The sequence below is a fragment of the Leucoraja erinacea genome, chromosome 26 (genome assembly GCF_028641065.1).
Source record: "Leucoraja erinacea ecotype New England chromosome 26, Leri_hhj_1, whole genome shotgun sequence".
Classification (NCBI taxonomy): domain Eukaryota; kingdom Metazoa; phylum Chordata; class Chondrichthyes; order Rajiformes; family Rajidae; genus Leucoraja; species Leucoraja erinaceus.
The window spans coordinates 17,282,458-17,308,947 of NC_073402.1; the positions used below are offsets into that span (position 1 = coordinate 17,282,458).

A 26,490-nucleotide genomic window follows, 5' to 3' on the forward strand; every position below is an offset into this window, starting at 1 on the left:
TGCAGAATCCAATTAACCTACAATCCTGCACATGTTTGGAATTAGGTCAGGATCGAACCTGGGTCTCGGCCGTTGCGAGGCAATAGATCTGCCATTTTGCTGCTGCGCCGCCTATGCCTTATGGTCTTAAAACCATTTCACACCAAAGATTTCTTACTCAAAACAAAGTAGTCCAATTCCCTTATGAAATATGCAACCAAGACATTCTAGACCAGAGAGAGTAAATTGATTTGGTTAAATTCATGGTTCAGAGATGAAATTGAGAAAAGCACGAGTACTATAATTTGTATTGGTATAAAATGGATAAATTCGATAGTATATGTTATTTACTACATGAGAATCCTACTTGTGAATGTGCTAACTGTGTGTCTCTAAATGTTTTTTTTTCTTTTTCTTCTCAATCTCTTGCTGCAATAGTTCTTCCTTGGAAATCAGGTACTGTGCACTCCGTGTGCTAAGAATTATATGAAGCGTGTGGTGTGAATGCTCACATTAATCTGCATGTAAATAGTTCTTGCTATTTTCCAGAGCACTGAGAAAAAATCTGTTAACCATTTCTAACATGTATTGGCAGAGTGTTTAAAAAAAAAGACCTATGAAATAATGATTAATGAAGAAATTAAACATGCAAGCATATCAGCAAATCATTCATTTCAATACTAGAAAATTGTTTACTGACCACAATATTAAATTGTATCTTGGTCTACTCAACATCTAATAAGAAGACTGTAGAAGGTATGTGAATATAGCATTAGATGAAAACTTAAATTCCTTTTATTTCAAAATATTTGCAAATATTTTATCCCACTTAGTACTTAAGAACCAAATTGTATTCTCCATATAAACATCTACTTTAAGCAGCATCAGTATTTAGGGACCAATAAATTGGTAAAGTTAAACTGTTAATGCTGAACATTTCAGATTGTTGAAATAATTTCCCGATCCTCTCTTAATTTTAATCTACAGGAGATCCCGTGTATTACCACACAGTGTTTGATCCACTGTGAAAATGCTGACACACAAATGCAGTTTACTCTGTAAGCGTGACATTTTGTTAGCAGATTCATCAGGAAGCAGACGAATACATCAAATTACTAGATTTGTTTTATAAAATTCTTTTGGATTTAATATACTGGACCTTCACATATGTAAAACAAACTCTATCACACAGTGTTGTATTGTGTAGTATTGAGGGACAGTACCTTTCAGGCATATAGTTAACTATCACACAAGTGTATCGGATCTTGTCAAATGTTACACTTGTCTGAGCTGAATCATTGTTCAGAATTTTTAATTTAAATTGAGTCATTAATTGAAGTGTTGAAGAATGTTGATTTAAAAAAAATATTATTGCAAAATACCTCAGAAATTATATTTAACTACACCAACTCCCCAAGATGTTGCTAAAAATCATAATGAGACATAATTTGCTTGCAGAGTTAGCAAGGAGGCTATAGGCTGTTCCAGAACACTGTTGCACCTCACTTTTAAAAAGATGAAAAAACCTGCTACCAAATTGTTTTCACATTTATGAATCGTGCAACAAATACATTGGCTTGATTCAGCTAAAATGAGGATGTTCCATATTGAAGTATACAACATGTAAATCATGTACATCCTTTATAATTCCAAGATTGTAGGAATGGTAAACTAGCAGTTTCAATGTGGATGAGTTTGGTTGCATGTCTAGAGGCTAAAAACGATTACCTGCTATTTATCAATGTGCATGTCCTCTTCTATGTTATGCATGCATTGGAGGTTATCTCCAAATCATTCGACCAAGTCTATCCTCTCCTCCTCCACACCATTATAATTTAGACTTGTATCTAATGATTTACATTTTATGCCTGTTGCATTATTCCATATGCTAATCATTACATTGAACAGTGCACGGTTCCCAAGCAATACTAGGGAAAAAACTAACCTTTCTCTGCTTTGGAGTGTTTTGAAAACTGTCCATAGGAAATAACTTGCAATTAATTTAATTGTTCAACTTCTAATCATCACGTGTGACTGTGCTGTGAGTTTCACATTCAGCTAAATGATTGTCAATGACTTGTGTACAATCAAGAAAATCCCATTCTGTGTGAATATTTAGGCCAAAACTTATTTTTAAAATGATTACTTGAATACTTTCATTTTTTTGAAGGCTTCCAGCACATTAGCCTTATTAGGAGTAAGTCAATTTCATTTATGTTAATGATAGAAGAAATGTGTGCAGAAATTGATTATTCTCCCTGATTTTTCTGTTATTATATGGGCTTTTTAATCAAATGGCTACTCAGAAGTCCTGCAGCTATCATGTTTTCTTTAGTACTTGGAGTTGCCCTATTATTTATAGTTTAAACATGAATAATTTATTTTTCAACAAAATAGTTTGCCATTTGGCTCTCCCTCATACAACAATATGCTGGGGCAGCAATAATTCTAAACTTATCAGGTTGTATCTCCAAGGAACACCAAGGGCACAACTACACCGTTTTATTATTTTGGTAGAAAGTTTGATTGAAGTTCCTTTGATTCATAAAAGATAAATTATATTATAACCTGTGGCAGCACTAATATAAACTTGCCAGTTTGGTTAAGGTAAATCATGGCATACTTGATAGACACAACCCTATTTGTAGAAAAGTGACAACAATGTCGTTTAACACAGGCTAGATTTGTCCTTGGAAGGTCAACGTATTTTCATTACTTGCCCCCCACTGTTGTAATGTGAAATGATGACTTCTACAGGTCAGAAATAGGCACACAGTCGATACAGTTGCCATTTGTGCCCATGTAATAAAATCTGCTATTTGGGGCTTTTTGCACAACCACAAATGTACAATTATTCCTAGTGATTCTGATTTAAATTTAGGCTGCATTCAATGTAGCAAGTGAAACTCACATTTTTTGAAATGTTTTCAGATCTTTACGGTGATCAATATGCATGACACTTTGGGTGACAACTGATCAAATATAAAGCATGGTCTCTTGCATGATAAATTAATGGAATGACTTAAACCAGCATTGTGTATTTACACTGTAGCAAAAAAAATTGACATCATTGTGCAATCGTACAATTAACAGTCAACTCACTATGCAGAGATCATAGTGAAGAGAACCTTTTACAAATCTCATGTTTCTGTATCTCTAAAAGGTGAATTTTGTAGGTTTTTAGATTCTAAATGTTATGAAGCAAACTATTCTGTTAAAATATGAAATAAATAACTTTCACCATGGTAGCATTTGCTGGTTTAGATCATTACCATTCAGTAGGATTAACCTTGAATGTGGTGTAATAGAAATTTTAATTTGGTTCTGATTGTAAGAAATCACAAATCAAAGGTTTCCCACTGGCCAATTTTACGTTGTTCAAATTGGAAGAAAGATTTCCCTCTTTTTGGGGAAAGTAAAGGGAGCAACAACCCACCGTGAGCTTCTAGACTAGTTTTTTTTTTCCAAAGCTTTATCAGATCATGTAAATCAGGGGGTCGGTGACCTACGGCCCCTGGGCCGAATCCGGCCCGTAACCTGAAATCATCCCGCCCGCAGGCATTTTTTTTTTCCCCCTCAATCATCCGGCCTGCAGACTTCCGTCATCTCCGGGACCTGGAATGTTTAAGAAAGAACTGCAGATGCTGGAAAAATCGATGGTAGAAAAAAATGCTGGAGTGAGTTTCTCCAGCATTTTTTTTTCTACCTCCGGCACCTGGAAGGGGATTTGGCTGTACCGCATTCAGCGCAAAGCTTCCGGCACGGCTACGCACCTTCTGTGTCTGGACTTCACTGTCGGGATCGGGGGTTCTCATTATTTGTCCTCTTTTTTTGGATCTGTGGGAAGGCCTGATTTTTGACATGCATTGTATTGCTGACATTAGGAAGACACAAGGGACTGCTGATACATCTGAAAAAGAGATCCGACCCAAAACATCACCTATTCCTTTTCTCCAGAGATACTGCCTGACCGTTGAGTTACTCTAGCGCATTGTGTCTATCTTGCTGATGCTACTATTGGTTCCCATTTTCACCTTCTCTACTTGTCAGATTCCACCACTGGCAATCTTTGTATCCCCATTTATCATCATCTAGCAGAAGATAGACACAAAAAGCTGGATTAACTCAGCGGATCTGGCAGCATCTCTGGAGAAATGGGGTAGATGATGTTTCGGGTCGAGACCCTTCTTCAGTCTGACGAAGGGTCACGACCAGAAGCATCACCTGTTTCTTTTCTCAAGAGATGCTGCCTGACCCGCTGAGTAACTCTAGCTTTTTGTATCTATTTTCAGTGTAAACTAGCATCTGCAGTTCCTTCCTATCTACACACATCACCCTCCAGCAGTTGTCTCCACCTCCACCCTCAACAAAACCTTGTTCCATCTGCCTTTGTTTCCTTGTCTGCTTCCACCTATCATCCACCTGACTGCACCCTCCCCTCCTCCACTTGGCTCTTTCTGCTCATCATAATCCACCCTCCACCCAATGTGGCCCCTGACGTGCACCGCCCCTGTATTGCCTCTCAACTCTCCAGCCCTGTTGCAGTGCCTCAATCCAAAATGTCAGCAATTCCTTTTCCCCCACTTTTTTTATCCAGCATTTTTTTTTTAACTGACATTAGAAAATTGATCACGGCGAATTGCAGAATAGAATTGCTGAGCTGCTTAAGCAGATTTTTGTTACAGTCATTAGGAAATTGATAATGGAAACAAATACTCTACTTGTAGTGTGAAGCTCCAGTGACCTTGTTGTATCACCCGACATTTTAAAACTGCTTTGACTTTCTAAATTGTCATTTACTGAATGAATGGGGAATTGCCTCAGATCACTATGAGCCTATCAAATGCTCAATTTGAATGGCATTGGTAAAGCCTTTGAATTAGTAGATCCACTTGTTTTTTTAAGCAAAATGAAACAAATGGGTCTAAATTACTTCATTTGGTCCGTGGGAAGCTGAGAGATTGCAATTGTCAATCTTCAGAAATAAACTTTTTTCTTCATCCAACAGTTTGGTGATTCTCAGCAGTTGCGCCTTGTGCGTATTCTACGGAGTACGGTAATGGTTCGTGTTGGAGGAGGATGGATGGCCTTGGATGAATTCTTAGTGAAAAATGATCCCTGCAGAGGTAAGGCTGAATGGCAGAGAGACCATAACTCATATCCTACCAAGTACTATGATTCTTAAATTACTTTACCATAAAGGGCAGTGTTGAGTATTTTAAGCATGTTACGTCAACCTGGAATGCAGGTATCATGTTTCCAGCAATGAAGAAAATACAGAGAGACCATTTTAATGCATAGAATTCAAATTTTAAATGATTTTGCACTCTAATCACTTCTTAAGCAAATTGAATTATTTAGTTAAATCCCAATATTAATTTCACTATCCCTTTATACTTATTATGTTGGGAAAATATAATTTATGATTAGTGAAATAAAATGTTCAATCTGATCATTGTTTCCCAAGTTTAACATGTTGTAATGGGAGTCAGCTTATGTATTTCACCTAAATTGTCTTTCTTTTAGTGCAGAATGCAATGAAGTTATCGGGAAATATACTTGCACTGATTTAGGAGCTTCCCTATCGTAATGTGTAACTTAAATTGAAAAATATTAAACCGTGCTTATCGAAGCTAATTGACTCGTGCATTTCATCCAAACAAAAATTCTGGAACTGAAAAAATTCACCTTAAAAAAATATTTTCACAATCTCAGCATAATCAATTAAGAAATCTTAGTTTAATCAATTAAGATTTGACTAAAAGTTGAACAAACAAGCCTAGCTGTTAGAGGTTTTCTCAATCATCCAGAGATGATTCAGCAAAACAAACCTCAGGGTTCCCATAGGTGAAGCAAAGCAGACTGCTGCTAAAACAAAATTATTGATAAATCACCAACAAACAACTGGTTGTTGTAGAACATTGCAATCGAGCTTGTTCTACTCGAATTTGAGTCAAGCCTGGAATTTGTGCACACCAGCTGGATTGTGAAATGCTTGGCCATGCTCTGGTGGAAAGGTGTGTATACAACTATGTGGGTGATTTAAAAAAAGAGTTTTGCACAAAGCAAAAATTAAATTCATAGCATCACAGATCTATTATAATTTTGATTATTAAAAGGCCGGGGTTGTTTGTAAGTATCCACAAATACTGCACCAAAATCAACATTGTAAAATTACTCAAGGTCGCCAAATATTAGGGCTATGTTTCTCAGTTGCAGAATGATGGAGCTCAGGGTTTCAAGCGTGAACTAGAAGAATAGCCCAGCTCCTCTGTACCACATTGCTCCAATTCTCTTATTCAGGTTCTTTACTGTCTTTTTCATTGTTACTTCAAGTTACAAATATATTTAACATTGGACAACAAACGGTGTGTATTGTGGAGAAATGATCAAGGTGTTAAGTGCAAGTCTGCTAAGTAAAAAGCTCTTTTATTCTTTTCCTGTCTGTCTGCTTATTCAGGTCTTCGTGTCATTTTTTTTTCTAGTTCATCATCAGGGAAATAAACTGTTACGATCGGAATCAAATTCTTCAATTTGCAGTCATTCTCCGATAGGTTGGCAATTCTTCTCTGTCCAGCTCTTTCTCTCTCTCTTTCTCTGTCCTCCTCCTTGCCATCAATGACTTGGCTTTGTTGCATTGGCTCAATGGACAGGCTACCACTCTGCACACAGTATCACAGCCAGGCTATCTGAATGCACTATTTTATTATCTTCCTTTGACTTCTTAATCTAGTTTCCATGATTTTGATCTGAATGCTTTTTATTTTTTCATTCAGGGTCTGCTTTCGAACCGGGCAGAAATCATGAAGCAAAACTGATCCAATTGGAATTTTCATTGTAATTAATGTTTCAAATTATAAGTGACAAAAAAAATTAAAGATGGAATTGGCAATAAATTGGGTGAAACCTTGTTAGCATAGATTTGTGTTTAGCAGATGATTACAATTGTTGGAAGGGAAGAGAGGTTATAAAGAAGTTGAGGGCTCAGATGTGAAAGTTGATCAACCACGCAGATAGATTTCCTTTTCAACTATGCGAAGATTATTTGACCAGCGTCTAACATTATTGAAAAACCATGGCTTTCTTAGTCTATATTCCATTTTCCAAGCTGATGCGAGCTGATAATTTTCTCCTTTTCTATTGGAAAAGCCCAAGTATAAGTGAAGATAAAAACATGGCTTCAAGGTTTCTGTCTGTTCTGTTCTCACCCATTGTCACCCAACAGAATAGGTACAGTCGAAGGGAATAAGTTGCAAATTCAAGAAACAGTTAATGACTGTGAATATGCTATTTGCGACAAAACCCAAATATAAAAATGTTATATTTGAAGAAAGATGTTTCTAAAAGAAGCTTCTGTTGACTAATAACAACTTGGGATAACTTTGGGGAGCCAGGCTGTACTGTGTGCAGCCAACTGCACAAATTTCCAAATTGCATGCAAACTGCTCGCCACTTGCTCTATTTAGATTATTTTTCACAAAACTTGTCCAGTCTTCTTTCATCAGACCTATGCTGGAGTGAATATGGGAAGACTGTTTCCTTTTATTTCATCACAGCTGTGTTATTTTGCACACCTTCAACTGAAGATGTATTTCTCTAACTTTCACATTTCTACTGATGTAACTTTCTTTTTCTTTTGGCGGGGGGAAATGTACAAATCAAAACTGGTGTCATTTTTTTCTATGCTATAACTATAAAACTGGTGTATATTTCCCAGAAGAAGGATAGATCTATAAGAAAGTTGGTAACTTACCAAACGTAAGAGATTGTGAAGTTAAACATATTAAATTGAAACCAACAATACATCTCAATAGCTCCAGTCACTATTAATGCAATGCGTTCAGTGGTCCACTGATAGATAACTATATTGTGTGTATATATATTAAGTGATGTGTTCTCTAAATACAACTTTTTCTTTGCTGTTGGGTATACTGAAATATTACATTTTGTTTGACACCAACTGAAGCATAAGGCAGAAGAAAAATGGTTTGATTTTGGAGGATGGTGTAGAATAGTTCCAAATGCTCGATCTCCAACTTTGGTTCATAAATTTCAAGTCAAGTTGTTAGGGGCATAATGAAGGAGAACGAAATCTTGCTTTGCATAGAGGTGGTATCACTGATCTTTTACAGATTCGCCCATTATAAACAATGTCTTATCGTTATTCAGGTTAATGGATTCATTAACACAAACCAATGAAATATTGTTAAAACCATGGAATGGTTGCCGCACAGGAGGAGGCCATTCATACCAACGTATCTGCACCAGCAGAGGAACACCTCCGTTGCACCCATCTGCCCTTTTCCTGTAGCCTTACAAATGTTTCTGCACCATACATTTATCTGCTTAATGGACCGAACATAGACATAGATCAGTGCAGCTCTTTGGAGATCCATCTGTGATTATGTTATGTCCATTGTTACACTTCTGAATTCAATACCACTGAAATTAATGAAACAAAATCTCAGAAGTAGAATGTAAAGCACGTACGCTACTCTAATTCACATTTAGCGTATTATTTATTGTTTAGAGATACAGTGCGGAATCAGGCACTTCGGCCCACCACGTCCGCACCGACCAGTGATCCCCACACATTAACACAAGTCTACACACACTAGGGACAATTTACACTTATACCAAGTATACGAACCCAAGCCAACTAACCTGCAAACCTGTACATCTCCGTGAGAGGAAACCGAAGATCTCGGAGAAAACTCTCGCAGTCACTGGGAGAACGTACAAACTCCGTGCAGACAGCACCCATATTCAGGGTTCGAACACGGGTCTCCGGCGCTGCAAGCGTTGTTAGGCAGCAACTCTACTGCTGTGCCACCGTGCTGCACTGTAACGGATATGTAACAGATGAACCAGTGGATGTAGTGTCTTGGATTTTCATGAGGTTAGAACACCTAGTATTAACAAAGACAAAAGATTGATTAACTAAAAGAAGTCAAGGGGTTGTGGATAAATAGTTATTTTTTAGTTTGGCAAGCTGTCACTAGTGGGGTGCCCAATGGGCCACGGCTGAGCCCTCAGTCACTGAGAATTTATATTAATGACGGATGAAAGTACGGAGAATATTGTATACAAGTTCACTGGCAATGTAAGTGCCAGGAAGACAAAAAAAAATCAGTAGATGGGTTAGAGGACAGGTTAAAGGATAGAGAAAAAGCAGATGGTGTATAATGTGATAAATTCTTACCACAATTGAAAAGGGCTTAATGGAATCTTGCCTGTATTGCATACAATGATGATCCCCTTATTTAAGGTAGAAAATACCTGGAAGCAGTGCAGACAAAGTTTAGGAGATTCGGCTGATAAAGGGGGTTGTTGTGTTGGGCCTGTAAAATTCAACTAAGGTGCTTCTCAAGGTAGTTGAGAATGGGTCTTGTTCTTGGGATAAAGGATGCCCATTTAAGGGAACACAAAGCAATTCCTTCTCAGTCCTTTACAATTGCGATTTTTTTTTAAAGTGGTAAAATACTGAAGTAACAATTGCTCAAAAACCCCATTTCATTTAGTTTTGCTTTTCTTCATTTGTTTATCCTAATCTTCAAAGTGGCAGAGTCCGCCGTGTTCACTACATCCTAAAAATGTGTTTCACTGCGACTTTATTTGTTTACAAAGTAGAAACAAGGAATTACAGATGCTGGTTTACAAGAAAAGACACAAAATGCTGAAGTAACTAAGCAGGTCAGGCAATTGTGGGTCTTTAGTTGATTGTAGGGGTGGGGGGAAAGAAAGCTAAAACAGGGGAGGGGCAAGTCATAGGTGAACACAGGCAAGGAGCGTTCTTGATAAGCAGATGTTTAGACAAAGGCCAGAGAAGAAAAAACTGAAAATTGGAGACAAAAGGATTGAGAGGTTACGAATTGTGAAGTTGGAGGGAGGGGGGGGGGGGGGATAGGTGCAAGTCCAGGTGGGGCACAGAGGAGGGGAAGAAAGGAGAGGGGTGTGGAGGAGTGGGATGAGGGGGTTGTTCGAGGTTACTTAAAATTGGAGAATTCAATGGCCATACCATAGGGTTTTAAATTTCCCAAGTGGCCTATGAGGTGCTGTTTCCCCAGTTTGTGTGAGGCCTCACTCTGGCAATGGTGGAGGCCCAGGATAGCATGGTCACTGGGAATGGGAAGGGGAGTTAAAATGGTTAGCAACCAGAGACCAGTCCTTGGTCCAAGCACAAGATGGCAATATTTCTTGGTCTCACCAATGTACACACGAAGACCACTTCAGGAACACCAGATGCAACAGATGAGGTTAGAGGAGGTGTACATGAACTTGTGTCTCACATGGGAAGATTGATGGGGTCCCTGGACGGATGTGAGAGAGGAGGTATTAGGGCAGGTATTATATCTACTGCACTTGCAGGGAAAAGTACCCAGGGAGGTGATGGCTTGGGTGGGAGTCTAACATAGAGGACTCAAATGTATCTTCCATGTAACTTTTGAAAAATGATTTTCTCATCCCATTCAGACCTTTTCACAGAGAGCCCCATGCTTCTGAGAAATCAGATGAAATTATTCTGGTCTGTTAATCTATTTATAAGGGAATCTTTCATTTTTACATAACACTAATAAAACTATACTCGTAATCAAGCTCCAGTTTGTATCAGTAGTGAATGCCATTTTAACGTTATTTATCCGTACTGTGCCTATGTTGCTCCGTGAGGGGAAAGTACTTTAGTCCAAGCTGTGAAGGGCTTTGGAATCACTATAATGTTGTCTTGCAATCGGATCAGAGAAGTGCATGTGGCATGGCAAGAATGGCAATGTCGTGCTGGCCTTCATCTGTTTGGAGATTGAAACAAATCAGCTTCATCACCTCGTAAACTGGTTTGTCTCTTGCAATTGAATTTGAATGTTTTGCAGGAAGCTAGCAACAATACAACAACTGCACTTGATTTAATGTTAAACTTACGAATATCATTTATATCTAAAATTCATGAAACTATGTTGCAAAATCCATTGTATGAAACATTCTGCATGATCAGCATTTTCAATACAGTCGCTGATTTTTAACTGCACTTTTTGCAATATATTACTATATGGTAGTTTACTGTACTGACATTGTGGGAAGCTGTTTAGAATTCATTTGTTCTATTTGCTTTCTACAATGGCTCTATAGCGTTTGGTTTCATTATTTTCTGGCTTTTTTAATTTGTCTTCAGCGAGAGGGCGAACCAACTTAGAACTGCGAGAGAAATTTATCTTACCAGAGGGAGCCTCTTCTGGCATGGCTCCCTTCAGGCTGAGGGGCCGCAAATCCAAACCTTCATCCAGGGCTGCATCTCCGACACGGTCCAGTTCCAGTGCCAGCCACAGTAACCACAGCTGCACATCCATGCCCTCATCACCAGCAACTCCAGCCAGTGGGAATAAGGTCAGTTCTTTTCCCCACAGTGTTAGAATACAAACTTGTTAATTTTAGTTAATCCTTTGGATATCTAAAACTAGATGAAATTTCATGACTTAAATTGATTGCTTATTTGTATCTATAAACTACAGTATATCAATACTATCGCCATCTAGCTTGGAGAACAGGGCGGCACAGTGTCGCAGCGGTAGAGTAGCTGTCTTACAGCAACAGAGACCTAGTTTTGATTCTGACTATGTCCAACATTTGTATTTTGTCACCGTGACCTGCGTGGGTTTTCTCTGAGATCTTCGGCTTCAGCCCACACTCCAAAGACGTACAGATTAATTGGCATGGTATGAATGTAAACTATCCCTAGTGCATGTGGGATAGTGGTAACCTGCGGGGATCACTGGTCGGTGCGGACACGTGGGTTGAAGGGGCTGTTTCCGCACTGTATCTCTACACAGCTCGGAAACAGGCCCTACAGCCCACCGAGTCCACGCTGACCAGCGATCCCCATATACTAACACTATCCTACACACTGGGGACAATTTACAATCTTTTACTGAAGCCAATTAACCTACAAACCTGTAAATATTTCGAGTGTGGCAAGAAACCGGAGTGCCTGGGGAAAAGCCACTTTGTTGTGGAGAGAATGTGCAAACTCCATACAGGCTGTAGTCAGGATTGAACCTTGGTCTCTGGCATTGTAAGGCAGCAACTCTACCGCAGCGCAACTGTGCCGCCCCTACAGAAACATTACATTGAAAGAATATTAATATAATTATGTTCTCTGCTAATTTGTCGTATAGCTTTTATTAAGTAGAGTAAATCATTGTACGTGGGAGACATTAAATTAAAAGTTCCTTTTAACAATAAACATATAGATATTAGTTTTGTTGTATTTTAATAATGCTTTCAGCCATTTAGCTATCGAGGTCTACCTCATACTGAATCAAAAATAAAGGGGATTCAGGTATGTTCAATGCCTTTAGATTTTTGAAAGACTCGATGTTCGGATGTGTAAATGCACAAAAGTATTCATCAATAATGAATATGACACTTAATGTGTATCAGTATATTTTCCCTTCAGTTGTCTACTGTTCATTAAAGATAATTGCTCTGTCATTTTCATTATAAGGTATGAACAGTTGGATGTTCTCCGAAACTTCAGAATGACTGCATTGCTCAAATATCTCTCCATTGTCTTGCATTGGTCCAAAATTGCATGAAAACAAGTTGATCTTAAAGCAACTTTTAAGCACGTGTCAGAGTTATCCGTAAAATATTTTATGACATTAACTACTCGGCAAAGCAAAGAAAACGGGTGCCAACTGTTGACGGCAACAAAATCTTTATTTTCCCTTTCTGCAAAACATTTGATGTTGTTCTATACTAATAATCTTTGTAAAGGGAAACAGGTCACATTTCTTTACCATGTCAGTATTCAATTCCATGGCATATTTTCTGTTGCATTCATTTTCAAATGGTAATATCACCCTAACATTGAACAAGAATCAGTATTTGGAATGACCAGAGGTTAACGTAGCCAAGACACATTAAATATATTTCAATCTATGTTCTGGAATAAAGTCATCTGTTTTTAATGCTCTTTTGGTAGATTTAAATTTTAAATTAAACATCTGTACCTATTTCGGATTTATACAAAATTAACTCCAACAGATGAACACACAAGTGTGATTGGATATTTCAAAGGGAAGGCAAAGACTGAATGTGAGGCACACAATTTAACAGATACCAGCTTGCTCCTGTGCTCAGAGATAAATGTAGCAATGTTGTTGCTACATTTATTTCTGAGCACAGGAGCAACCTGGTGTCTGATTTCATTGTTTGTAATAAGAGGAAAGTTTCTTGTTCAATGTTTTTATAAGGGTACAAGATGTCCTTGACATTTGTGAATTTGTTCACACAAGCTTCTTATATTTCCATTGTTTAATTTTCATTTGCATTTGTTTATTATTTGTAGATTTTTAACATTTCATTGTTCACCATTAATATTATGTTAACGATTTGCCCATCCTTTTCATCCTTTTTCTTTCACCATCTATTGTCCATCTTGCTTCTAATCCTCCCCTACTCCATCCTACCTTCCTCTCCCACCTCACAGACGCCCCAGACCTTCACACGTTGTTATGACAAACCTTGGTTGACAAACAGTAAAGTCTCTACTCCCACTAAGTGCCTAGACTCACATGTGCTCCAGATTCCCAGCATTGAGGTACAGTATAAAGCACACAAAGATAGTAACAAGATTCGATGAAAGATCAGAGCAGTGGCCAGTGAGTGGCATCTGCTGTCTAGCTGAACCACCAAATTATGCCCGGGTTTACTCTTGAGATGGTTAACTCTGTACAACTTAAATTCAATGCTGGATATTATTGGAAAAATAATATTTAGTAATTGTCAGAATGTTAATTTATTGTCATTAAATTAACATAACATCAAATTATTATCTGCACAATTTAATGCTGAATATTATAACTTAAATCATGTTTTTAATTGACAGTATCAAGCATAACAGAAATGTGTGTTTCTTGACTATCTTAAGTTTAAACTTCGGTAGAAAAATATACTTGTACAATGTTGAGCAGAGGTTTTGTCTGAACCTTAAAAAATTCATTTAGTCGATGAAATGTTTATAAATGAATAATAGCTTTTGTTTGGAGACACAAGGAATTGCATTTGCTGTTTCCTAAAAGCAAGACAAAGTGTTGGAGTAACTCACGGGTCAGGCAGCATCCCAGGAGAATGCGGATAGGTGACGTTTTGGGCAGGACATCATCTCCAGAGATGCCGCCTGACCCGCTGGATTACTCCACCACTTAGTAGCTTTTGTTTATTGTGTTGTCTTATTGGGTTTTATTTTGGTCCGCTTTATAAATCCCCCCAAAATATTTTATATGAAGCATAAGGGAGCATAAGCATATGCACATGCCCACTAAAACAGCGCTTGTCCCTGTCTCTGCCTTTAATTTGTTTCTTTAAATAATCCAATTACTGGAATGTGTGATAAACATTGCAGTTGGCTGCTGCATCTGGATTCTGAATTTTATGATCCTTCATTATTCCTGAATGTCCAAACAGAATCTACTATTTCAGAAATACTCCACTAATGAGAGTTCGTCCTCGCCTATTTATGACCACAATTGTGAAAGAACAGGGCACTCTCTTGAAGTGCTCATAAAGAGTTCCTTGTCTCGACTGTGGCACACTTAAGGGAGTTGCCTAGGAGGCGATTGATATCACATGTGGGCAAGAGTTCATTTAGGGGGAAAACTGGAAAGGACTGAGAAACTAGCAAAGCAGTGTTGGAGATGATGGCCGGTTCTGGTAGGGTCACTGAAATGTAAATGTTAGGGAAATCAGAATCTTATTAAAGCTACAACCAACATTTAATAGTGAGCAGATGCACTCATGTTACATCATTGCTCTGGCATAGAATCTGCTTTCAGCTTGCTTGGTTGTCATTCTCCTGAAATTGTGTGCCTCACATCTATCATCAGATTATTTCAACCCACCTTTCTTTCTTTATTAATTAAATACACCAGACTCTATCCAGGACAAAAACATCCTGATCTAATTCAAGTTAAAGAGCATTCATGTGAGATATGCAAAAATAATTCCATTGGACTTCAAGTCTGCTATCATATTGATCTGCTCTCGTTGTTTATGTCAGCATGTCCATATTTTGATTAAATTAATGATCTGGCAGTCTAGTCAGTGCAATGTATCTGCCTGGAACTCGTTTTGATGTAGCTCTAAAATTTCAATCTGTATGCTCTTGAGAATATTTTGCATGCCACAATTATTATCACCCTTTAAAATATCCTGCCATATATATTTCCACTACATATGCATGTGGTTCTTTAAATATAATGAACAACTTGCTACAGTCATTTGTTCATTAGCTAATATGATATCTATATTTGTAGATTTTATATTGGCTTTAATCATACATTCAGGACATCCCAAAAGCTAGCAAATTATTTCAAAATGAACAATTTGCTGTAATTTATACAACATAATCCCATGTAGAGCAATTGGGAAATAATCTAATTTAGTATCAACCATTGGAAGTAGTTTGGGAAAAAAACACTCTGACCCTCCTTTGAATGGTCTCCAGGGACCCTTTGAGCAGGCGAACCTCAGATTAACACCTATTCCAAAATTTCACCACTTCTCATCCCTTCCCCTCTAAACTGCATGAGCATTATTTTTGATTATATGGTCAAATTCTGGAGTGAGATTTGAAACTATAATCTTCTATTTTAAATGCCACGTTGACACTTAATTTGCTTTCATGTTGAATCAACCCACAGTTTCCAGCCCAATATATTGGGTCAATTGGTGTTAAATGCAATGAAATTAAAAAAGGAACTTCATTTTATGTAGCTTCTAAAAATGTTAATTTCTGTGTGTAATTTGTATAGACATTCTCTTTGGTTGAAACATATTTATAATTAGATATATGAGCAAGATTTTAAATTCTTATATAAATGATATTTGGCATTTAACAGGATTTGTTAAATATGGTAGTGAAGGTCCCATTGCTTAGGATTAATAGTCTATGTGGACAGATTTGTTGGATAGATTAGCAACATCTTAGGTTCTTACTTTCAGCCAAACAACAGTGAACTTAGCATGTCTTATCATTCAGAAATAAATTGCAATTTCTGGTAGAGATTGGCAGATTTTAATAAGAAAATAAGGTTGGTTATACTAGGAGCCTAAAACTAACAAAGAGAAAACATCGGACACACAGAACTGCAGATACTAGTTTACGAAATAAGACGCAAAGTGCCCGAGTAACTCAGTAGGTCAGGCGCCATCTCTGGAGAACATAGATAGGTGATGTTTCGGGTCCGGACATTTACAACAAAGTGGTACGACAAATATTGATTTCTCTAACTGCAAGTAACCCCTGCATTCCCTCTCTCTCCATCCCTCCCCCACCCAAGTCGCACCAGCTTCTCATTCCCACCTAGCAAATAGCTAACAATGGCCTGTTTCCTTTATCATCTTTTTGCATATCTTTAATTCATTTGTTCTATATTGTTCTACATCTCTCTATATTTCTCCTTTCCCTTTCCCCTGACTAGTCTGGTTTCGAAGCCTTTACCCATTCCTTCTCTCCAGAGATGCTGCCTGTCCCATTTCATTACTCCAGCATTTTGTGTGTAGCTTCACCATCCATCCATCCATGTTCTCCGGAGATGCTACCTGGCCCACTGAGCTACTCCAACTCTTTGTGGGGTTTTTTAAAGAGAAAAAATTCTCTCAGTAACTGAATTTTCTACATCCCTTCTGAAGTGTCATTTTACAATTGACAAAAAGCCATTTGTAACTAATGAGAAACTTAAGATAATTATGAATGAAGTGGGAATTTGTTGGAATTGTGTTCATTATTCTGCATTCCACTTTGAACTGGTATTTAAATATTCTGGTATTCCAAACTAGGTGACTCCTGTTCAGGGAAGTAAACTCAGACGACCAAGCTACCACTCCAGTAAGGTTTCACTGACTGGGGACAACGGCAACTCACCTGCTGCCTCTAAGTCCGGAAAAACTGGTGAGTTCTCAAAGCGATCGAGAAATGGATGAACATTAATGGGATTTGTTACTGCTGTGATGGAAAGGGGGAGGGAGGAGGTCATCTTTGAGCCTTTAATTCCAGAGGTTTGGGTGGGATTGTGTTATCAATTCTTGTGATACTTTTATAGAGTTCCAAAACATTCAACCCAGAGTGTGCATGGACTAGATCTGTCACTAAGTTTCATTTACACGCTCACTGTGGCATCCAGAGTAAGGGCCCATCCCTCTCTGATACTCCGTCAGTCAGATGCAGGCGGGATCCATCATCCTATTAATTTCAACATGAATTCTAAGACTACATATTATTTAGTTTCATTTAATATTTCTGATTATTTCTGAAATAATGTAAAGGGCCTGTCCCCCGGGCATGCGACCTGCATGCGGCAAGCACGACCTAAAGAGCCGGTCCCACCAGCATGCGCCTGCATGCGGCAAGCGCGACCTAACGTGGTCGCTTGAGCCATAGGGCATCGCAGGGCCGGCCCCACTTCAATCGCCGGAGCCGTATGGAGTTGCGTGGAGCTGGTCCCGACATCGCGCGGGGCTCCGAAAAACTGACCATATTTAAAAATTCCTGCGGCAACGGCCTGCTGGCCCGCAGCCGCGATGCCGTGTCACTCACTCGACCTCCGCGCGGCCCCCGCTTCTGCTTTGGTCGCGCTTGCCGCGTGCCATACGGCTCAAGCGACCACATTAGGTCGCGCTTGCCGCATGCAGGCGCATGCTGGTGGGACCGGCCATTTTGGTCGGGCTTGCCGCGTGCAGGTCACATGCCCGTGGGACAGGCCCTTAATGATTTACGTGTTAACGTCCTGAATTTGTTTTTTAATTTACTTCAACTTTAAATGTTTCTGGTCATCTTATGCTTTACAATTTAAAAAAAAGTAAACGTTTATGCTTCTATATCACACAAACCTCGCATTGGGTTTAATTACATTATTGAGATATAACTGTTGCATTTATGACCATGGATGTTCATTTAGCAGCGAGCAGCTACGTACATAAAATCTCAGGATCTTATTTTGTAGAACATGTTTGTCTTTTCATTAATTCTCAACAACATAGAATTTGTTAGTAACAGAAAATAAGATCTTAGAGCAATTGTAAAATGTTACTTTTATTTGCACCTTTGCTGTCTATATATCTTTAACATTGAAAGAATAAGCAAGCCTTCAATTTATAACTTCTTTCATGCCACAGTTTTTAAGCCGTATGTTTTCACATTGTGAATAATCATTGCTCTTTCATATTGCAGCTCCTCTGCTGGGTGACCTAAGCCAATGCAATAGGAAATGTTATATATACTCTGCACACCAGGCAGCTTCTGTGGGGAGAGAAACAGAGTTAATATTTCAGGTCAATGACCCTAAAACAATAATAGTGATTTAACTGGCCACAATTCCCCTTGGTTTAGACTCCAAGAGATACCTCATGGACACAGGCCCTTCGACCCACCAGTGATGCTGATCAGTGATCACCCCGTACACCTAGTTCTATCTTACACATTAGTGACAATTTACAATTGTTACTGATGCCTGTTAGCCTACAAACCTGTATGTCTTTGGACAAGGTAGGAAACCGGAACACCCGGAGAAAACCCATGCGGTCACAGGGAGAACGTACAAACTCCGCGCAGGCAGCACCCGTAGTCAGGAATGAACCTGGGTCTCTGGCGCTGTAAGGCAGCAACTCTACTGTTGTGGCACCGTGCCGCCCCTTAATTTGGTAAATTTATATCAACAAGAATCCCTCAAACTACTGTTCTTTGGCAATTCTTGTAGGGAGTGTGATGATACGAAGAGAATGAGGATCAAATGTAGTTCTTCATGAGTCAAATGCTCACTATTAATCTGCGACAGGAATAGTAAACAGGTGACAACTCAAACTCTTAAAACCGACCCAAACAAAGACAATTGGGAGGGGTAGATGGTCTGTGAGAGCTCATTTTTTAAAACAGTAACTTGAAATTAAATATGTTTGACACAATTTTAGTTATTGGTAGTCAATCAAGCCTTTGCCTCTTGTTTAATTCCCAGGTGCATGAGAAAATAACTATATTTAGTATTGAACGATTTCATTAAACAAATACATCAAGTAGCTTCCAGAAACCAAACTATAACAGAATTAAACTTTACAGAGGTAGTGTCGTATGGCTGTGATTAAATCTCCAAAGAATGAAGAGATTTCCAAGGATGGTGTCAGTATCTGAGGAGCTGAGCTACAGGGAGAGGCTGGGCAGGCTCGGACTACTTTTCTGCAGTGCAGGAAGCTGAGAGGGTGATCTTATGGAGGCGTACGTGTCATGGGGGGCGTGGGGGAATAGATAGGGTGAATGCACGGAGCATTTTATCCAGGATAGGGGAATTAAAAGCAAGAGGACAAATGTTTAGGGTGGGAGGGGCAAGATTTCATACACAACTGAGGGGCAACTTTTTCAGGTAGATGTTAGTGGGTGTATGGAAAGAGCTGCCAGAGGAAGTAGTTGAGGTAGATACTAGAACAGCATTTAAAAGACATGAGGAAAAGTGCATGGATAGGAAAGGTATAGCGGGAATGTGTAAGAAGGAACTGCAGATGCTGGTTTAAACCGAAGATAGGCACAAAAAGCTGGAGTATCTCAGCGGGACAGGCAGCATCTCTGGGGAGAAGGAATGGGTGACGTTTCGGGTCAAGACTCTTCTTATAGGGGGATATGGGGCAAACACAGGCAAATGGGACTAGTGTACATGAGGCATCTAGGATGGCATGGACAAGTTTGGCCGGATGGCCTGTTCCTGTACTGTTGGACTCTATTTGAGACAACCTTTGAAGTTGATAGTACAGCATCTCTGGAGAAAAGGAAACAGTAACATTTCAGGTTAGAACCTTTCTTCAGACTACATCTTTCTGTCTGAGGAAGTCTTCCAACCAGAGATGCTGTCTGACCCGTGGAGTTACTCCAGGATTTTGTGACAAAAGAATTTCTATTGTTTTAGACTCCAGATGGAAAAAAAAATGCTGCAGTATAAAGATCACGCTCTGTGAGGAAGGACCATCAGTTGGCTTTGTGTTATTTTTGCTTAAAAACTGTGTACAGTTATTCGTAGGATAACATTATTCATTTTCTCTGTAGATACCAAAAGGACGACAAGCAGGCCCACAAGTCGGGCTGGGAGTCGCGCTGGTAGCAGGGCAAACAGTCGGCGAGGCAGTGACGCGTCTGATTTCGACGTTCTGGAGACACAGTCGATGTGTTCCGATATTTCCGAGTCCAGCACGGGGGGATCCCAAGCAAGCTCGAGAAGGAGCTCGTCAAAACCCTCAAAAATCCCAACACCCGCAAAGAAAACCACAACCCCAAAAAATACAAACACCAGAAGATAATACAAACGATGCTGCAGAATAGAATACACATGCGCACACACAGACACACACACAAACACACACACACTTTCAAAAGCCACCAGATGTATAATATTCTACAAAAAAAAGTACTGTTGTTAAGCATTGTAAAAGATTAAGTGTGGTCTAATGCTGCCTTATCATTGTACTTTGTTTTTTTTTTTGTTTTTGTAAGTTAAAAGTTTTTTCATGTGAATATTTATGTAGATAAGACATCCATGTTTGTTCCCATGGCGTCTGCGTCAGAGGGAAGTGAGAATGCTTTTAAAAGAAAAAAAAAAGGAAATTTAAATGTGTTCGTGTTCTATTAAAGATTTGAACTACTGCTTTTTTTTAAAAACTTGCATTTAGGATATGACCCTTGAACGAGAACTTTGACTTGCTGTGGAGGCAAGACAAATGCTGCAGTGTTTGTTAGAAATCATGGATACCTCACGGAGTATTTAAGTGGGAAAAAAAATGGAGCGATGTACAGTTTTACTTATTTTTAAGAATGTTCATTTTTTTTGCCTGCTGAAAGTTACACATAATAATTATGACAAAAAGTGCACATGCAAGTTGTAAAAGACTATTGCTATCTTGTAGGCAGTATAAAGGACACTTTAATAGCAGCTGATGATCATTGCGGGCCACACCAGCAGTTGCTAGCAAGGCCTTTCTCACTTTTTTATGCTGCTTTTTGTTCATTTGAACTGACCACTGGGGCTACATGAGCAGCCGTATTTATATTCTATTGATATCTAGTCTGACCATGTCGCTGTGTGAATCCACAATTGAAATTGTACCAATGAGTCAAACGTTCATTTTTTTTTGTATTCAAAAACAAATGTGCTTGCAGTAACTTAAAGAAGTATTAAGTACTGCTTTACTTGTCTCAGTGGTCTTTATTCAAGAGATTGAAGATTTCTCCTATTCTGCCGACACATTTTCTGTTTAGGTTGGTGTGTGCATTGCACCCTTCTATTGATGGTGTGGGATTTCTGCAATACCAAACAATTTCATCTTGCGTACTATTTTTGGATGCATGTGTGCATGTGTCCCTAACGTTGATTTCCATGTACAGGTCAAATCTGGGCAATGAACAGTTGCGTTTTTACAGGCGTCCATAAGTTGAATTTCGTCTGAACTGGGAAAGGCACTAAACTGTCTCTCTGATAGAGTCGGAGAGTGATACTGCGTGGAAACAGGCCCTTTGGCCCAACTTGCCCACACCAGCCAACATGATTATATGATAACCATATCTCCACAGTACTATAGTGAATGGCATCAAAAGCACATAAGAAAGAACAATTACTAAAGATAGAGAGAAGGCGAGAAAACGAGTTCTGCCATTTTGCAACTAATTTATTTACATATATTGGACTTTTGAATTTATTGGTATTAGCAATGGTTTATCATTGTCATATACCTGGAAACAGTGGAAAAACATTGTTTTTGCATGTTATCCAGGCAAATCGTACCATGCAAGAATACAATGAATTGAAAGAGAAAGGAGAAAATAAACAGGGTAGAGAATACAGTGTTACAGCTGAAGAGAAAGTACTTTACAGAAGGGCTGAAAAAAAATGCAAGGGCCGCAACAAAGTACATTTAATAACATGAGAACGTGTTTGTGTGTTGGGGTTTCCATGAGTCAGATGCTCATAACCCATAACACACAGAAAATTGGTTATGAATCGCTCAAGTGTTTTGGAGTTTCTTCAGCAGTTAGAACATAGAACAGTAAAGCATAGGAACAGCCTATTCTATCCCTATTCCTCAATTCCCTACAAATCCATGTGCCCATCTAAAAGTCCACTTTCATTTCTGCCTCCACCACCCCCCTCCGGCAGTGGGTTCCAGGCACTCGCCATCATCTGTATTAAAAAAAAAACTTGCCCCGCACATCTCTAGTGGTGTGTAAAATGTTTTTTGCAGGAATACCAAAAAAATGATAAATATCATATTGACATTGTTGAATTTTCAATTTAGCACAGGTAGAAGGGTTAAAAATTGTCAGAAATCCACCATTACTGTTCTGGTTTCCACTTTCAAATATTTTGAGTACCTTGCTTAACGCAGGAGTCAAATATAAAATCCTTGTCCCTCGATCGGGTTTACCTGACAAATCATGTGCCTTATACAAGTGACACCTTATACAAGTGATTAAACAAAATATGTTAGAATGTGCTTACATAGTTGATTAAATAGTTAAGTGATAAAGTAAGTTATAGTGATGAGACAGATTGTATATGTGTCGTCATTACTCACTTAACTGAGAAAAAGCTAGCTGTTGTGTGCAGCACTAAAATTATATGTAGACTGGGTCTGGCTCATAGACCACCCTTTATAATATGATATGTTACTGACTGCTCTTAGTCCATCAACCAATTTGTGGCTTCAGAACAAGATAGACTCTGTTGTAGTCTGGAGTAGAACCTTTAAAACTGCCATTCAACTTTTACATTTCATTAGACTTGGAAACAAAATGTTAATGAAGATAAAGTGCTTGGAATCATAGACCCGCAGTCATAAAGCACGGAAATGAGCCCTTCAGCCCAATTCTTCTACACCAACAAAGATGCACCAGTCTCATAGACCTGTGTTTGCCCCATATTCCTCCAAACCTTTCCTATCCATATAGCTGTCCAACTGTCTTTTAAATGTTTTATTGTACCTGCCTCAACTACCTCCTCTGGTAGCTCATTCTTTTTTTCTTTTTTTTTATCAATCAATCAATCAACCTTTATTGTCATCTTGCAATCATCAGTGCAAAATGAAAAGACGTTTCCCAGGGAAACGTCTTTTCCATACACCCACCTATGTGAAAAAGTTCTATTAAATCCACCCCATCTCACTTTAAACCTATCTGTCTAGTTCTTGATTCCTCTACCCTTGGAAAAAGACACTGTGCATTCATCTTATCTATTCCATCTTGATTTTATACCCCTCGCTCAGATCGTCCTTCAGCCTCCTGTGCTCCAAGGAATAAAGTCCTGGCCAGTCCAACCTCGCCCAATATTACAGGCCCTTGTGTCCTGGCAATATTCTTATACATCTCTGCACTCTTCCAGTTTAATAGCATCCTTCAGACAGCAGGGTGACCAAAATTACCACGATATTTCAAGTGCAGCCTCACCCATGATTTGTATCAATTCCGTGGCTGATGAAGGCGAGCATGCCAAAAGCCACCTTCACTACATTATCTCTACGATGCCACTTTCAGGGAGCTGCATACTTGAACTGCTAGATCCCTCTGCTCTACAACACCACCCAAAGCCCTAACATTCACCATGAAGATCCCACTCTGTTTGACTCCCCAAATTGCAACATCTCACACTTGCCTGATTTGAACTCCATATGATAAACCATTCCTTTGCCCACTTGACCAGCTGATCAAGATATAACGGTAATTCTTGATAACTATCTTATGATACCACCTCATGATACTGATCATGTCTTGTACATTCTCATCCAAATCGTTGATATAGATGATAAACAGCACTGGGCCTGGGCACGCCACTAGACACAGGCCTCCATATGGTTGTGCAATTTTTAATTCTGATGCTTCAAGACCAAAATACAAACTTAAAAAAAAAACCTGAAACCAATTTAGTAGAATCAAGATTATTCTGAATGTGTTACTGTCCCATGATTACTGGGATTAGTGGGAAGTGTTACTGTCCCATTCCTTTTCAAGGAAGAGTATCTTTAGTGCTCTGAATGAAAAGATATTGACTTAAACTATTTTTACAAACTCCAGTGTCTACATCCATCTTCAAGAGATGCTGGGCTCATGGAGTAAATATAAATCATTTTTTTTCTTTTAAAATGTGATTACATTAATTTGTCTAATATTCCAGGTAAAATGACACAGAGTGTAAGATGTTTAGTTTCTATTCATTGCTGCACTTAGCACTGAGATAAAATGGGGAACTGCTTCTCATGCAGTAATCACAAATGATAAGTCTTTGTTGTGCAAGAAGACGAAGTTTTCACTGAAGGCTATAATTAGAACATGCAACATAAAAAACATAGAAAATATGTGCAGGAGTAGGCCATTCGGCCCTTCGAGCCAACACCGCCATTCAATATTATCACGGATATTCATCTAAAATCAGCACCCCATTCCTGCTTTTTTCCTTGATTTCATGACGTATCCCTTGATTTCTTTCGCCCTAAGAGCTAGATCTAACACGCTCTTGAAAACATCCAGTGAATTGGCCTCCAGTGCCTTCTGTGGCAGAGAATTCCACAAATACACAGCTCTCTGGGTGAAGACGTTTTTCCTCATCTCAGTCCGAAATGGCCCACCCCTTATTCTTGTGGCCCCTGGTTCTGGATTCCCCCAACATCGGGAACATTTACCTGCATCTAGCCTGTCCAATCCTTTAAGAATTTAATATTTTCTAATGTTTCCATGTTGCTCTGTTCTCCTGTGGCAGATAATTTTGTGGAGTTGGAGACAAAAGTGGAGGTTGATACAGGAATACAATGGATTGTACAGGTGGCAGAAGGCAGCATCTGTGGGGGGAAATGGACAGGTGACGTATGGAGGTGTTGGTAAGCAGGTGAAGGGTGAAAGGAAAATAATGGAGCAAGAGTGGGGAGAGGGTGGGAACTAAATGATGGGAGCAAGGGGAGTGGGAAGGGTGGATGAGAAGAGGGCTTACCTCTACCTGAAATCTGGGAATTCTATATTTTGGATGTGTATGAACTCTGGCTGTGGAGGAGACTGAGGATAGACAGGAATGGGAAAGGGAAATGAAATGGTTACCAACCGGGAGCTCCAGCTGGCCCTGTCATGCAAAGCATAAATATTCATTCAAACGGTTCACACTTGATCTTCTTCTTCTTCTTGCATATGGCGTGCACAGCCTAAAGTTGTAGGACAACTTGGCCTATTTGATCTTATTTGATTGTGCACGCCAGGTTGATTGCATTCGTCGAAACAGGGCGGACCACGTGAATGTTGCAATCTTCCACCCCACCATTGGTCTCATCAATGTAGAGGAGGCCATGTCAAGAGCAATAGACAAGTTTGGAGGAGATGCATGTAAACCACCAGCATGAAGGGTGTTTCAACTTTCTTCAATGATTCTGATTCCCAATAAAGATTGTTTCTATCCTACATATTGCTTTTATCCAAACCTTCATAGTTCAGTACCCTCCTACAAGCATTTAAAGGGCTTCAATAAGACTAGGTTGTGAGGATGTAAGCTTTTGGTTGAATGTTTAGAGACTTGTAAGTCATTGGCTAAAAGCATCTGACTACCAAGGAACCCCTAGTCTTATGGTGGACAGGTCTTGTGGCCAAATCCAGGTGGTGAACATGTGGATTGAGAAATTAATATGAAAGTAATCCCACTGTATACTATTAGGTTGGGACATCTAGAACATTGGGTTGTCAGACAAACCATAACCTGCTAGAAAGGAAACAAGAGGCATGGGATGACTGCTGGCAGACCTGTTATCAAGGGACAATGTCTCTGTTGGTATTTGCAGAGAAATGTGCCGTTGCACATAAAAATGTTACCCTTTTAGTAGAAATGCAGTGAGGCATGGGACAGCGACGAAGCGAGTGCAATATAGACATGCAACACATTATTAACATATGAAAGGTTTGCTAAATTGATGGTGCATGTGGATGTGGTGCAGCAGTAGAGCTGCTTCCTTACAACGCCAGAGACCCGGGTTCGATTCTGACTACAGGTGCTGTAATTGCGGAGTTTGAACTTTCTCCCTGTGACCACATGGGTTTTCTCCAGGTGCTCCAGTTTCCTCCCACATCCCAAAGACGTGCAGGTTTGTAGTTTGATTGGCCTCTAGTTTATAGGATATGAAACTGGGATAGCACAGGACTAATGTAAGGGTGATTGATGGTCGGCATTGACTCTGTGGGCTGAAGGGCCTGTTTCCACGCTGTATCTCTGGATAGAAGCATGAAACTTCAAACATCTGATTTCCATTTTAACTTGCCGGTGATGGACTGAATTGAATTTTCTCTGGAAAGTGGGACAACATGCTGCCCTGGCACTATTTCCGACCACAAATATGAACTCCTGAGCCACTGTATCTTCCTTTTCCGCCCCTGCAATGTTTCCCTGACAAAGGAGTTAGATGCTTGTAAAAACTAATTGTTACCGTTTCAAAAGGAAACATGTGCAACACCTTACCAGTCCT

General features: G+C 39.2%; 1 protein-coding gene across 6 annotated transcripts in view; it reads left to right on the forward strand.

The window, feature by feature from the left end:
* The window catches only part of LOC129709703 (microtubule-actin cross-linking factor 1, isoforms 6/7-like), a 59,003-nt gene extending 37,812 nt beyond the window's left edge, over positions 1-21,191 (forward strand). Inside the window, exons 25-31 of one of the 6 annotated variants that reach the window (XM_055656222.1) lie at positions 418-435; positions 2,150-2,176; positions 4,988-5,105; positions 11,147-11,358; positions 13,463-13,573; positions 16,813-16,924; positions 20,060-21,191. In XM_055656222.1, coding sequence (XP_055512197.1) covers positions 418-435; positions 2,150-2,176; positions 4,988-5,105; positions 11,147-11,358; positions 13,463-13,573; positions 16,813-16,924; positions 20,060-20,310 — 849 coding nt within the window. In that variant the 3' untranslated portion in view covers positions 20,311-21,191. The remainder of the gene's footprint in view (positions 1-417; positions 436-2,149; positions 2,177-4,987; positions 5,106-11,146; positions 11,359-13,462; positions 13,574-16,812; positions 16,925-20,059) is intronic. The other 5 variants (XM_055656225.1, XM_055656223.1, XM_055656226.1 and 2 more) reach the window with 5 other exon arrangements.
* Positions 21,192-26,490: the final 5,299 nt, after the last annotated feature.